The 14,467-nt window shown below is 42.8% G+C and overlaps 1 protein-coding gene across 1 annotated transcript; it reads right to left on the minus strand.

Annotated features, from left to right (window-relative positions):
* Window positions 1-1,306: 1,306 nt before the first annotated feature.
* ATP4B (ATPase H+/K+ transporting subunit beta) lies at window positions 1,307-8,066 on the minus strand. The gene is made up of 7 exons (XM_026855591.1): window positions 7,955-8,066; window positions 5,876-6,004; window positions 4,632-4,745; window positions 3,652-3,851; window positions 2,269-2,322; window positions 1,631-1,723; window positions 1,307-1,468 (listed from the first exon to the last, which is right to left on the minus strand). The coding sequence occupies exons 1-7, from the start codon at window positions 8,064-8,066 to the stop codon at window positions 1,307-1,309; spliced, it is 864 nt and encodes a 287-aa protein (XP_026711392.1).
* Window positions 8,067-14,467: the final 6,401 nt, after the last annotated feature.

Below are 14,467 nucleotides of genomic sequence, written 5' to 3' on the forward strand. Positions count from 1 at the left end.
ATGCACAGGGAGAGACCTGTGTTCCAAAAAAGATAAAAAATTGATTTTTATTTAGTCTCTTAGAAGAAAGGCAAAATCCCACTGTAAAAATTGAAACATGAAAAGCCCGGGGGGGGGGGGGGGTGTGGAGAGAGATAACATGAGGATGCATTTTCTTATTGTTTCTGAAATGCAGAATTCCCATTTTTTCTAAGAAAGGCTCAAATACTATTTCTGGTTTTGAAGGGAAATACTCCCCTCCAACTGAATTCTTTCTGCAAGCTGCCTCTCTAAATGTCAGTGTAGTAAAGGAGATTGACCTGTTACATCTTCCCACTTCCTAAAACGCCCAGGCAGTGAGGGTATGAAATGATTTCTTCTCTTGAATATCTTTTTTCTTTATAGTGTTTATTCTCTGGCTGAAGCATCCTGGACTTCATTTAACATAAACATACTATACAGACACAGCAATCTTGTGTCTTTGTATCATATGTGGTAGAGTTAGACTTCTCAAATTTTAGATTCTCTTTAAAGATTTAGTGTTACTTCAGCATCTTCCAGATTACTCCAAGTAGCCCAAAACTCATTGCGATAAAGGACTGATCTACTTGGGAGAAAAACCCCAAAGGACAACCTCTAATAGTTAAATGAACACAGTTCAACTAAATTCAACTAGATGTTACAGTCTTACTGGTCATTTTTATTAAGTTACATACATACAGAAGTTGTAAGTGGTACAATAAAATCTGTAAGGTAGAGGACAGATTTCAAATTCACTCCTTTTTGTCAACTAAAAAAATCTGACTTGGCTGACTAGTACAAAAAACAGCGCATTGGGATACAGATAATTTTAATATACTTTCATAATTTATACATCCTATACAAGAGAGATTATATTACTTGCTAGTATTTCAAAGTATTGATTTTCTTGCTAGCTTATTATTTTTCAATATCCAATATTAAGCATCATACATCAGTTAGTTACTATAGTTTGAAGAGGGACAGAAAATGATGTTTTGATCCTATACATATTTTCTTTGAAGTCACAGCTGCTCAGTTTAGAGGAAATGTTTTGTACAAATACTTGCATGAAGTCAGCAACATACGGTAGCCACGGAATATTAAGCTATGTACATTGAGATAATCCTCATCTCCTTCACACACTGAGAGTGGTATCTTGATTTTTAGCTATATTGGTCGAAAACGTCTCTTTGCACTGTCATTGGCATAAATTTATGTGGAAATCATAGAAAATAAATATGGATGTATGTGTTAATAGGCAAGTTTACTCTTTGCACGTGTTTTTCAGAAGTGTCTCTGTTGCTGCTCAGTCTTCTATTTTCAATTTAAATTCCACTTTTCCTTCATATGGGTCATGAACATTATCAAAAGTAATTCCAGCTCCAATGACTTTGCACACTATTTTAACTTCTACATTCCTCGTAATGTTGAGAAATTTCACAGCTACCAAAGGATTGCTGTAGCTGGGCTAGGAGGGGAAAAAAAAAGTAATTTTACACTACCAATTTAAAAATGAAGTCTTAAAATTAGCCTTCTCTCCAATTCTCATAAGATTGCAGAGATGTTCCATATGTTTAATCTTATACAGAGATAAAGAAGAAAAGTGATACTGGAATTCCTGAGCACCCACCTGTGCCTTTTTTCCATAGTAGGGGAAGTAGTGCAGGTTGAAGGTACCATTCATGGGGTAGTAGTCCACCTCCAGTGGGCGAGACTCATCACCCTGTTTGTAAAGTGAGAGAGAAGCTTTGCTGGCTAGGCAATCATAAACCAGCCCTGGACAAGTGTTTTACTGCTGCTAAAAGCTGTGTAGTGTGTATTAAAACTCAAATTCAGCAGTCAGTTTAGCATGGGTCTTATTTTTCAAATAAAAGTGGAAATCCCCCATTGTTACTCATGCCAAGAAAAACAGGCAAGTGTTCTTGCATAGCAGTTGTGAATTCAGTGAATGGGGACCTGCTGAAATGTGCAGAGCGCCTGAAGGAGCTGCTCTGAGGCATGAACTTCACTACTGGGAGCTGAAAGCAAACAGCAAATGTTCTCTGCAGCACAGAAAAACAACTTTTAAGGTGTTTAAAATAAAGCAAACATTTTTTTTTTTGTCTGGTACAAGAAATTGCACAGAACTGAGAACATTCCCAGTATTTGGCCAGAATTACTTGGTTTTCAGAGCTGCAGGATAATCTTGCTGGTTGCAACTGCATTTCACTTGCTATCAAAGCTGCAGTGCTTGAAATTTTTGAGACTTGGACCTTATACACTTACCACATACGTGCAGTCCACCCTCGGTGCAGTGCCATTGCCAGGGAAAAACTTGATAATCTGAAATAGAAAACACACATTTTGTCATCTTGGAAACTGGAGATAAAAATAAGCAAGTGATTAACTGAGCTTCAAAGGATGCTTAATGGGTTTCTGCATAAGGCACTTTCAAACAGATCATCTCATCTTACGTATATGGGTGAAAATCCATGCCAGAGCTGGATATTTAGGAAGTTGGACTCTGTGCTGCCAGGGATAGACCCTGCAGATGGGCTCTAGCCTAGCCAGAGCAGGTAGTGCTGCACCTCTGGGCACATCTAGTTCATTTACCCACATGTACCACTTGCTCTTTCTGATGCCCAGGCAGCCAGGTGTCTCAAAACAGCTAGTTGTGTAAGAATAAAGGAAAAGCTGAATCTCTGTACTTTTCATCTTAGGCCTGGTTAGAAAACCTTGGCTTCGGCAGAAACCCTTGGGCCCATTTGGTCCTACAAAAATAGTGGGGTCACATCCTGTAGCAGCAAAGGCAAAAGGATGTAGAGGCCCCCCTGCCTCCACCCTGGCACTACCCATGTGCCTTTCCCCTGCCAGGGCTGGCATGCAGCCTTGCTGAAGGAGGCAAAGGCATTTTGGGGAACAGGCTGTGTTTCACATGCCGAAATCAGGGACCTAGCTCTTGAGATGTCTATGGTGCAAGCCAAACCAAAAATCAAGTGATTTGTCTCCATCAGGAACTGGAGAATTTGAGCTCTTCACTTTCTACTGAAATTGAACTAGAAGACTCAGAATTTTACCTGCAAACAAAATGCTTATGCCTTTGTCTATGTCCTGAAATAAAATAAAGGAAGCGTAGAAGATTCCATTTTTTTTCTCTCGGGAAGACATGTGTTGGTGGTTTTCACAGAAAAATACATCTACCAGATTTGAATTTTGCTTTTATACATTCTGCTGAACATTTTCTTTGCAGCCTGGAGAAACAAGGTGAGCAAGTACCACCTCTGAAATCACTTCAGTTACTGTGACATTTTAATGCCTCAGCTGAAGGCACAGGATTGCAGTATTGCAGAATGAAACTTTTATGTACTAGTTAGTTGGATGAGAGTGCTATGGACATGCTAACAAAACTAAACAAAAGCTAAAGTTTTAGTCAGTTCAGAGATCACTTTGCTCTACATTAATTCCCTAGAGGTGGTGACCAGTCTCGCTATTTCTCTGGTAACTCTGGAGGTAACTCTCTCAGGAAAAGCATGTGATTTTTTTCTTCCCACTACAAAGCAGAGATTAGAGCCTGCAGCAGCAGACAGTGCAGCAGCCCCCCAGTGGAGAGTCGAGCTATCAGGGGTTTCTTGGTGAATTCTTTCCTGCTCAGCACCTTGAGCTTGTACTTACCCTGTTCATTTTTATAATAAAACAGGGGCTTCCTTCTGGAAATCCAAAAGTTGGGTCAGTGATGCCAGAGCAGTTTTGAAGCATATCTGAGGTAAATTTGCAGGATAGTTTTGTTTTATTTGGGCCGTCAAAGGTATCCTGGATGAAGTATGTGTCACTGGTGCAGTTGATATTCAGACGCTGAGCAGCTGGTGTATATGCTAGATGTGTGAGGGAAGAAAGAAAATTCCTCTGTGAACTTTTTCATATGTAAATTATACATCCTAATTCCAGGCTGAGAGGTTATATCATGGGAGACTGTATTTCAGGTGAAGTTGGGATTAGATGGAATGAGGAAAGTTTAAATTGTTCGGCGTTTGGGTTTGGGGTTTTTTCAGAATATCCAAGCAAAGCGAAAATAATGATCAAATTGAGTTAAGACTGGCAACTTGTGTTGATAGTTCCACATAAAGTCAACTTCAAATATAACTTTTACCAATATATGTATGAGAAACAAATGTGATATTGAGGCTCAAAAGGAATATGAACGTGTCAAGATATGAACAGGCAAATGGAGCACCTAACTTACTTTGACTTTACTCTCTGGTGACACTATGCAACAGCTTCACAAGACTTATAATACTTTGGTATTTGTGGTCACATACAGTATTAGATTAATTTAGATGAGACTGGTTTTGAAGACCTTGTTCCTTCCGCTTCCATCAAACTTTCTATCGGCCTATTTTGTTAAGGCTATTTAGGATTAAACAAAGTAAAAGCTCTGAAGCAGGGCTCTGCTTTGAATAGATATGTTTACATAAGTTTGATTTATAGATCCATGAGATTTGCTCATCCTTTTGAGAAGATGCATTGCCCACTCAAAATCTGTGATTTCAACAGAGCAAATAGAAAATGGAAACACTGACTTAAGGTCCTTAGACCTAACACAGGAGATGTGACAACACATTTCTTCAATATTATGCAGGAAACCTCATTTTTACCTGCCAGAAAAGTCCGTAGAGTTGTCACTAAACCTTCCCAGGTTTTGTTGTCAGATACGTTGTAATAAATCTGTAGTCCTCTATCCCCGTAAACATCAGGTCGTAATGTTACACCTTCATGGGAAAAGAAAAGGGAAGGCAAAGCAGAGGAGAGGTGCCAGGCACTGATTTGTTTATTTAAATTGATAACAGCAATTACACTGCATCAAGACTCATTATAGTAAGTGTTGGAGATCCCCAGGCTTTGATGGGGAGGATTTAACCACGTATGGAACCGTCTCAGCTGTGAATCACTCAACCAAACCCTTAAAGCCTCTGCCACTGCTAAACTCTTTTCTTTTCATGTATATCTGTGCTGTTATCAGAACAGCTTGCGAAATCATTCCACCAATTGCACTGGATTTCCCCAAGACTTGTTAACAATAACAGTTATAATGGTCACATCAGGTTAAAGAAACATCATACTACAGCATGAGAAACAGCTTTTGAAAAAGCCACACTTAATACTTTACTGGAATTGTTTTGCCAGCAAACATCAAATTCACTGAATATTGGGAGAGGAAACCTCAAAATACAACAGCAGATAGAATATTTTTTAGGGCTATAGCTTTGAAAAGGTCATTTTTTCCCTCCCATTGTGAAAACAAGCTGTGAGGGGGGTGACGTTTTAGCAGTGCACACTGATAATCTTTTGCTGACGATCTCCCCAGTCACTTCATGTCCCACAAATCTTTATTCCTAATCCCACGTGTCTTATTTTTACTTGTTTGGCCTTTGTCAGAGCACATCCCACCAAGAAAGAATTCCTGCTCTCCCAGGGATTTTCCATGCTGCCGCAAGTGTGGAAATACCCACCTTAGGCTTCTTGCCCCAGCGCCCTTCTGTCTTGCTGGGCACTCCAAAACTCTCTGGGGTGCTTGGAGGGCTGGAGCAGAAACCAGAGTTTACCCAGGGGCTGACCACAGCCCATGGGAAGAGGATGTATATATTTATATACAAAAATATATATAAAGATATAAAAATCAATAAAATAAATATGCCTTTAAAAAAAAATCCTAAAAGTGTTTTCAGGTGGAGGTTAGACTTTGCAGGGATCATCTGGGGAGAATCAACCTGATTTCATGTTTAAATCCCTTCATGCCCAGGCTCTGGTGTTACCACCCAGCACAGCCCCACACAGCTGCTGCAGGAGCCAGGGGGGATTTCACTCCCCTGGGCAGCAGCAGACCAGAGCATAGCAGTACCTGGTGATTTCAGCTGGTCTTGGTAATCTGGCTCATATGGATTCATGGTTCTCATTAAAGAATAAATGGAGAGTGCAAAGAGCCCAGACATCACCACGTAGAATGCCAGGTAGTACAGGCTGATCCAGACTGTGGAAAAAAAATGAGGGCAAAAATCTCATTTTTTGAGCAAGACAGTGCAGTGGCCATCACCTTTCCACCTTTGGCCACCGAGAGGTTTTTGCTATGAAGGGACAGGTATTTTGGATCTTACTCTCTACACTCAAAAGAATATTCTAGAAAAATCTGGCTGTAAATTTGTTCAGTTTTACAAAGATTTTTGAAGTCGTTGATGCTTAGCTCAGATTATTTAAAGCTTAAATTGTGTGGTTTCTTGAAGTAACTTCACATATTAAGACCATTTATCTACTTATTGCACATGGACTAAGCAACACAGACGAGGTATTTCTTCAACAAAACCAAGTTGCTCCTTGTGTTATTTGGATGACAGATGTCGGATGGCAACCATATCCTGGGCTGCATCAAGAGAAGTGTGGCCAGCAGGTTGAGGGAGGTGATTCTTCTCCTCTGCTCTGGTCTTGTGAGACCCCACCTGGAGTACAGTGTCCAGCTCTGGGGCCTCCAACATAAGAAAGACATGGACCTGCTCAAGTGGGTCCAGAGGAGGGTCATGAAGATGATCAGGGGACTGGAGCACCTTCCTTATGAGGACAGGCTGAGAGAGTTGGGGTTGTTCAGCCTGGAGAAGAGGAGGTGCTGGGGACACCTTATAGCAGCCTTCCAGTACTTAAAGGGGGGCTACAGGAAAGGTGGGAGGGACATTTTATTTAGTGATAGGACAAGATTAATGACTTTAAACTAAAAGAGGGGAGGTTTAGATTAGATGTAAGAAAGAATTTCTTCACCGTGAGGGTGGTGAGACACTGGCACAGGTTGCCCAGAGCAGCTGTGGCTGCCCCCTCCCTGGCAGTGTTCCAGGCCAGGTTGGACGGGGCTTGGAGCAACCTGGGCTAGTGGAAGGTGTCCCTGCCCATGGCAGGGGGGGGTGGAACTAGATGGTCTTTAAGGTCCTTTCCAACCCAAACCATTCTGTGATTCATTTCAGGCATGTTGATTCTAGACTTGTGTCACTTCACTCCCTTTTACAGCTGAAATCACCTTCAGCAAAATGTGTCATCTTGCTATTTTATTCTGGTGTGAGATGCAAAAAATTATGTTTCTGTCTGTATGTGCATTATGTGTGTTACACACAGATGGTGTCCTACAACTAGCCAGTGGTTATTTGGTGGGGACAGTTGTCAGAAGACTGTCAGAAGCCACTCCCTGTAATCATTGGCACCTCATAGCACCTTTCTCTCCAAACTGGAAAGGCTCACATTTTGCTTTAATTTTCTGTAAAAATGTGGGTTTAATAGTGGCCAATAAGCTACACTCATGAGATTCATGGCAGAAAAAAAAAATCACCTGAAAACTTGCAGTTACAGTCTGTGGGAAGAGCAGGGACCTTCCTTACATTGGTCAGGGCTGCCCTTCTGAGAATATAGATCAGAAAGCACATCATCATTGCAGACACGTTTGGCTATGGGCAGGGAGACCCAGATGAAATATTAACTAGCACACAGAGATAAGAGAAGATCTACTAAGCAGAGAGTAATTTAGAAAGGAATTTTGGAAAATCAAAAGGTGTTTCCAGAGAATTGGACAAAACCCAACAATTAAGCAAAATTCTCTGTATACCAGAAACCCCTTTCAGTCGGCACTGTCAGAACCACATTGTAACCACCACCCTTAGCTGATTAATGTTAATGTGTTAAGTTTTGTCCTTTTGAAGTATATGGTCCAAAACCAGTTTAAAGTCTTCTTACATTTGCAGGAAGTACTTGGATCAATGTTTTGATCTAGTTGAGTCAGTTTATAGGGCCACCCTAAAGTGGCTCAGAAGCATATATGAGAACTGATATCTTCAACGGTTACAACACATCCACCACCTTATTATGTCCCATGAATTACAACCATCCCCCACCCAGGGTTTTTAAGCATACCAGAAGGAAGAAAAGACTCTTGTATGTGAAAACCTACCCCAGTTAATTAAGGTCCTTCCCATGAAGAGCCTTGTTTCTGGATTCCAGACAAAACGACGGAAATTTTCCATCCGTTCACTGCAGGTCTTTTTTTCATTTAAAGTTGCCATTTTCTTACAAAATTTCCCCAAAAATGCGTCCTTTTTGGGAGCAAAGAAATTCAACCGGTGCCCAAACAGTCACCTGAGAAAAACACTTTGGTTTTTATACCTTCTTCTCTGCTGAAGGTCACTTCCTATACCAATGAAAACCCCTGCTCACTATTATCAACTCACAGCAGATACAATTCTTTATAAAGGGTGTTGATAATGAATGGTGGTGTTGAGGCTGGCAAGGAAAAGTTAGTTCCTATCGAATGCCCTTCTCCTTTTTCTTGACAGCCTTAGCAGATTGGCAGAGTTACGCATTTTGCTGAGTGCCCATAGGGCTTACGATAGACTCGGCGTGATAGCTGTTATCAGAGCAGATAAAGCAAAGGAGAACTTGTTTCCCTCTGGGTTTTCTTTTCTTTTTCTTTCCTGTAAGCCTGCACATAGTGAATATAATTCTCCCACTGCAACCTGCAGCCATCTGTTTGGATATAGGGGATCACAGAGGGAGCGAGTAGGGGAAAAGCACTGTTTCCCAGAGTGTTTGCCACTCTGGGAAAGGCAGTTGGGGAAATTAAGATCAATGTTCTTCCATTTTCTGCAGGGAATGTTTTTAGGTGGTCTCTGATGATGCTAACTCATATTTGGAGTGTGTATAATAAAAGTTTTGCCATACAGGTATATGACGAGGCAGAACAGAGAACATACAGGTGTCATTTAACTGCCTTTTCTACCTGCTTTAAACCAAATGCTCTGCTGTATTGAGGCAGACACCCAACCCTGAGCTCACTCTGGACACAGAGAAGCAGGATTGAAAAGTGTCCCCATGGATGGAAAAGCAAAGGGTGCACAGCAAATGGCAGAGATGACAGTCTCTCTAAATGCCCCCTCTGCAAGGGGAGCTTGGGCTTTAGAAAGCCCTTCCAGACTCCTTGGTGTCCTTGCTGCTCATTGAAGTTGTTCGCTAATGCTTTTACTCTCTTACTGAACCCCAGTAATGTCAAACCCCCAAACTGCCCCATGAATTCAGCAGGGCCAGGGTTTCATCCCATTTAACTAGCCATATTGGTGAGACCTGCCTTTCACTCAATTCACAAGACATGTTTTGGGTGCAAAAATCTTTAAAATGGGCACATATATAAGGTTAGCTGAGTGATTTTGGATTATTTGGACATTGAGACAGCTGTAACCAAGGCTGTCAGCTGGAGTACTATGGCAGGGCTATTCTGTCAGCTAAACAATGCTGCGTTTGTGAACACACAGAGAGATTTATTGTGTTTTTCTGCCTCAGATCAGGCAGTGTGATAGTTCGGTGTAATAGCCACCTATTTGGGATGATTTAACTTGTTTTCAGATGATGAAATAGGAGTCAGGTCAAGTAAAAAAAAGAATAAGATTTACAGACATTTGACCAAATTTGTATGCCCCATAGAAAGGAGAAAAGGGTAAACAAAAAGGTACTTTCAGTCATTGAGCTGACTGATACTCCGGACAAGTGTGTTTGGCTTTTTTTAAAGTTAAAATAAAACAAGGAGATTGGGCAGTGGCCTGAAAAATGATAAAAATTAAACAGCTGCCCAGAGGTTAAAAGGCTTGCAGTGGTTCCCATGTAGCATTTTCAGAAATGAGAGCCGAGGTGTGAAGAGGTTAGGGGCAAAAGCAGGGAGGGAAGTAGCAGGTCTTCAATAGGATTTAACTTTATCTGTATTGAGCAGGAGCCCTCAAGGCGAATCTGATAGAGGGGAGCAACGGGAGTCGGTGAGATGTAGAGTTAGAAGCTTTCTGGAAAAAGAGAACTGCTTGCAGAAAGGTGGTAATTTAACAGTGCATGGACTTCACTAGGCAACTAAATCTAAAGAGCAAATAAATTATTAATAATGAAATTAAATCCCTAATTATGTTCAAAAGGAAAACGTTATTCTGTTTTCACATGGTGAAGATGATGTAGAAATCAGCAAGGTGCAAATGTCTGCACAGGAGGTGAAATGGAGCCTCTTAAAACTTAGGAGCTTGTACTCTAATGAAACGGAGGCCAAGGATTTCATATGCTCTTCTCTCTTATATTATATATACCATCTATTCCCATCTATTGTTGGCTGGGGAACCTAAAACTCAGCTGAGTTCAGCAGCACTTGCCCAGGTGTGGCCGTGTAGGGTGAAGGAGACTGTAAAACCAGGAGGGCAGGGCCATGTGTGGGAGGGTGAGAAAGGCATGGGGCAGCTTGACCAGACTGTGTGGGCAATGGGAGAGGATCACTGTCGGCTGCTTTTATCCCAACGGGGCCAAAGAAATTTGTCAGGATTTGCATATTACAGTACAGGCAAGAAAATGATGGTTGAAGTACAGGTAAACCAGATTTCAAAGGGGGAGGGGGAAGGCCTGGCTGCTTTTAACTCTGCCTGTAACTGCACATAATCTGCTAACCTAGATTCAACAGTGCCACCTATATTAGGCAAGAGTAAGGAAGCTAAATGTTTTAAGTGGATGGTTTAAATTAAATTTCCTTATTTCTAAACTGGGGTTAGCAAAGTTCAGTGAAAATTGAAAAAGAAAATGTGTCAAGTTAACATCAGTATCTACAATAAAAGGTAAGAATAAAGCAGAAAAATATTACAGCTGAAAATCTGTAATATTTTTGAGTTGAAACTCAAAAAATGTTAATTAGAAAAATGCATTAACTACATTAATATAAAAGCATATATAGGATTAGTATAATTTTATTACATCCTTATTGTATAATAAGCTATGTGCATAATTTCAACTGATGCACAAATTAAATATATAAATAGATTAAACCCAGTAAATTACAAAAATGCATTTACATAAAAAAACAGAAGCAAGAAAAACAAAGTCATATAACAGTGGGTGGTTATATTAAGATGGTTCCTATTCCTTAAGATTTCTCCTCCAGTATTGGAAATTGTTAATGAAAATGTCAGATATTTCTCAGTGAAACTGAAAGATGTCAATATTTAGAGGGAGAGTGATACATCAGTAGATATGAGCTGAGAAACTTGCATTTTACTGAAGAAATCACCAGGACTTTTGAGCCAGCATTGAACTTAGACATGACTTGCTTCTGGTAGTGGTGCCATCTGTGCCAGCAGCCAACTGCTTGTGGCAGTCGCTTGGTGGTTGTGAACAGGTGCTTCTTATTTAACACTAGATGTATGACTGCAGAAACCATTTTAATTAAAAACTTCATTTCACTTGCATAATTTCTAAATATAATTAAAGATATGGGATTGGTTAGAAGATAAGTAACTACTTATTAAGTATGTAACTCCTCTTGGAAGCTATTTGCAAGCACATGAAAGACAAGAAGGTGGTTGAGATTTACTAAGGATGCACTGTGTCCCCCAGCCAGGCTGTTTTCTCTTGTGAGACGAGTGCATTGGGGGGCAAAGATTTTCAAGTTTGACATCACCCAATTTGACAGAGCTTGTGTGATGGTAGCCAGACAGGGAGCTGCACATTGGCTCAGTGAGGACTGGGGTGATGGATGGCACCTGAGCAGCTGGGACCACAGCGCAGTGCTCAGTGGGTGGACAACCAGCTGCAACCAGTATGGGGCGCTGGTCCCTCAGGGGTCAGCACTAGTGCCAGGGCTATTTGTTTAACATCTTCATTAACCACAGACACTGTGGAGTGGTGGCTGACACATGGAGGGCAGGGCTGCCACTCAGAAAAATGTCAGCCAGCTGCAGAGGGGCCCTCCAGACTCTCCCGAGCTCAGCAAGGGCAAAGGCAGAGTCTGCACCTGGAACAGGACAGCCCTATGGCACAGGACAGGCGGACCCTGCTGAACAAGTTGAACATGTCAGTAGTGTGCCCTTGCAGCAAGGAGAGCAAACCACATACCAGGCAGAATGGAGAAGAGTGCATCTGGGAGGCTGAGCAAAGCGGTTATTTGCCTTCATCCAGAGTCACCAGGATGCATCTGGAGCCCTGTGTAAGAATTGGACAACAGGACTCCAGGAGTGCAACCACTGCTAAAGAAAAGCAGCAACAAGCCCGATCACCCACGCAGCTCAGCCTCATCCCTGAGCACGTGACAGGTCCCCTCTGTTTCATGTCATATAAAGCCCCTGATAGGCCACCTGCTGCACAGCCCTCCCCTCTTCCAAGCCCTAGACCTGGAAAAGCAAGCAAAAATATTGTGTCTTTGGTGACCAAAGAGTCACCATGACGGGCCCAGAGGGGACCCAGGGCTGTGTGCTGCACACCATGGATGTGGGCAGCCTGCTCCCAAGTCAGGCACAGCCACTTCAACTTCACAGGCTCATCCCCTATCCCTCTTCTTCTTCACAGCATCAAACCATGACAAGAGAAGGGCCATCAAGAGCTGCACATTCTTACATGTGTGAGCACTGAGTGTAGAAATTTCCCTTTGGGAACCCGGGGTTTTTCCACCACCCTGAAAACAAACTGACTCAGAACTTGGTGTTTCCCTGAAAGGCTGGAGGAAAAGTTTGGGATAAAAGGAGCAAAGATTTGTAATGACAGATTTTCCTCTGGTTTGTTTGTTGTTTTTTTGTCTGAACAAAGAGTGAAATCTGGTTGCACAGAACTGACAAAAGTCCTTGATACCTTTATTTACCCACTGAATTGCATAGGAGGTCAGGGGAACCTCCCTCTTCTCATCCATGTGCAGCTGTGACAAATATGGGATTCTCATGGAAAGTTTGTGTGTGTGAGTGAAAATAAGCATTGCCTGTATGAAGAGGTTCATCAAGGTAGGACGGAGCAATAGCTACTCTATAGACTCTGCTGAAGGGCTCATGGCCACTGCAGTAATTTGTCAGGACACTTGTTACTGACCAGTGGACATCTCATGTCCCAACAGGGAGGTTGCTGGTCTAAGTACCCTCTTGCTTGAACAGTCCATCAGAGTTCAGCCAGTGCCTGCTTTCCTCATCCAACTGTACAGGGCAGCCCATCAGCATCCAGCGCACTGACACGATGCTCTGGCCTTGAGGCTATTGCAGCCAGACCTAGTCCCTTTGCTGCACCAACCTCTCGGCTTAGAGCCTTTTGTTGTGCTTAATGTACCCAGAGCTGCTCAAAGGTGGACTGATGTTTGCTTTCCCTGCCTGGTATTTAATGCCTGCATTTGCTGACCTTGGGCTGGCCACTAAAGGGAAGGACAGACAAAGGCAAAAGTCGTGCAGGAGCGTGGGGGGTGGCACAAGTCTGGAGGGGAGACCATGGCCTGGCTTCCCCTCCTGGGATGGGCAGCTGTGCTGGTACCAGTTTTGAGGGGAGCCCAGGGCACGCTCTCCTGCCCAGCCCAAACATGGTGGTGGGCAGAGCTAGGCAGGCTCCATGCATTTTTCTTCTGTGGCTGACCTAGGCATGAGCAAAATGAAACTGAGCCTCAGAGGGGCCCAGACTCTCCAGAAAAGTTATGGAGAACGTGTTTGGGAGAGCCGCATCACTGTGATCAGAGGTAGTTGAATTTGTACATACAAAGAGGGAGGTGAAGCCCCTTCCTCTCCCACTGATTTGCACAATTAGCAAGCTTGAGTAATAAGTTTGAAGGCTTCTTCTGGAGCTCTACGCCTTAAAGGTTAGATACAGCCTGAGAAGTTATCCGTTTGAGATGTTGTCCTAAGCAGGACTGGATGCTGGCAGGCCTCGGCCGGCGGTGGCTGAGCCTGCTTTACGCAGAGCTCCTCACACACCATGCCTGCTTGTGCTGCTTTAAGTTTGACCAGCACCAAATGGGAGCTTGGTGTCAATGTTAATAAAACATTAACTTCGTTAGCTTGTGATAATGGCACTAATTCCTCCCTCCTGTGGAGGCTGTGCAGAAGTTGTGGGTTGGGAGTGGAGGGGAAAATACCAGGAGGGACAGATCACTGCCTGCTGCCTTCCTGGAGAGCCACCACTGCCATGCCAGAGGCTCAGCCTGCAGGTTTCGGGTGGCTCTATGGTGCTGCCTCTCCAAAGCTCCCCAAAAGAGGTGTGAATCATGTGCCGTCTTGGTGCCTCACCAGTGTGTGACATGGACTGCAGTGGCCAGGAGGAAAACCCACGTGTAGTGGGATGTGGAGGGAGGCTCCCATGGGCTCCCTCCCCACTGTGCCTGGGGGTTATATGTTAGGGCTGACATTTGAAGACAATCTCCTGTGTGAGAAATTAGGTTTATGTCTTCCTCTTTGGCCCGTGGCTGTCTTCTGTCAGCAGGTGATCAGACACCAGGCTTTCTCTGCCTTTCTCATGGGGATGGTAAAAAAAAAATCTGAAAATTTCTGAAATCTAGAATTTAGAATGTAAGAGAATGCAGCAGAAATCATTGCCAGCACCTCAGACGGTGGAGCATGGTGAAGGGATGTTTTTCATGTCCAGTGTTGTATTTTGTTTTATGTGATTTGGGGTTTTTTGGGTTGTTTTGGTTTTAGCAGGATTGTGTGTTTCG

Source organism: Athene cunicularia (assembly GCF_003259725.1).
Source record: "Athene cunicularia isolate RWA chromosome 1 unlocalized genomic scaffold, athCun1 chr1_part1, whole genome shotgun sequence".
NCBI classification, from domain to species: Eukaryota; Metazoa; Chordata; class Aves; order Strigiformes; family Strigidae; genus Athene; species Athene cunicularia.

Coding starts and splice junctions, on each gene's coding strand:
- ATP4B (XM_026855591.1), bottom strand. CDS start 8,066: ATGGCAACTTTAAATGAAAAAAAGACCTGCAGTGAACGGATGGAAAAT. Junction 6,005..7,954: donor AAGGACCTTAATTAACTGGG/GTAGGTTTTCAC, acceptor TTTTTTCCACAG/TCTGGATCAGCCTGTACTAC. Junction 4,746..5,875: donor AGACCAGCTGAAATCACCAG/GTACTGCTATGC, acceptor TTTCCCATGAAG/GTGTAACATTACGACCTGAT.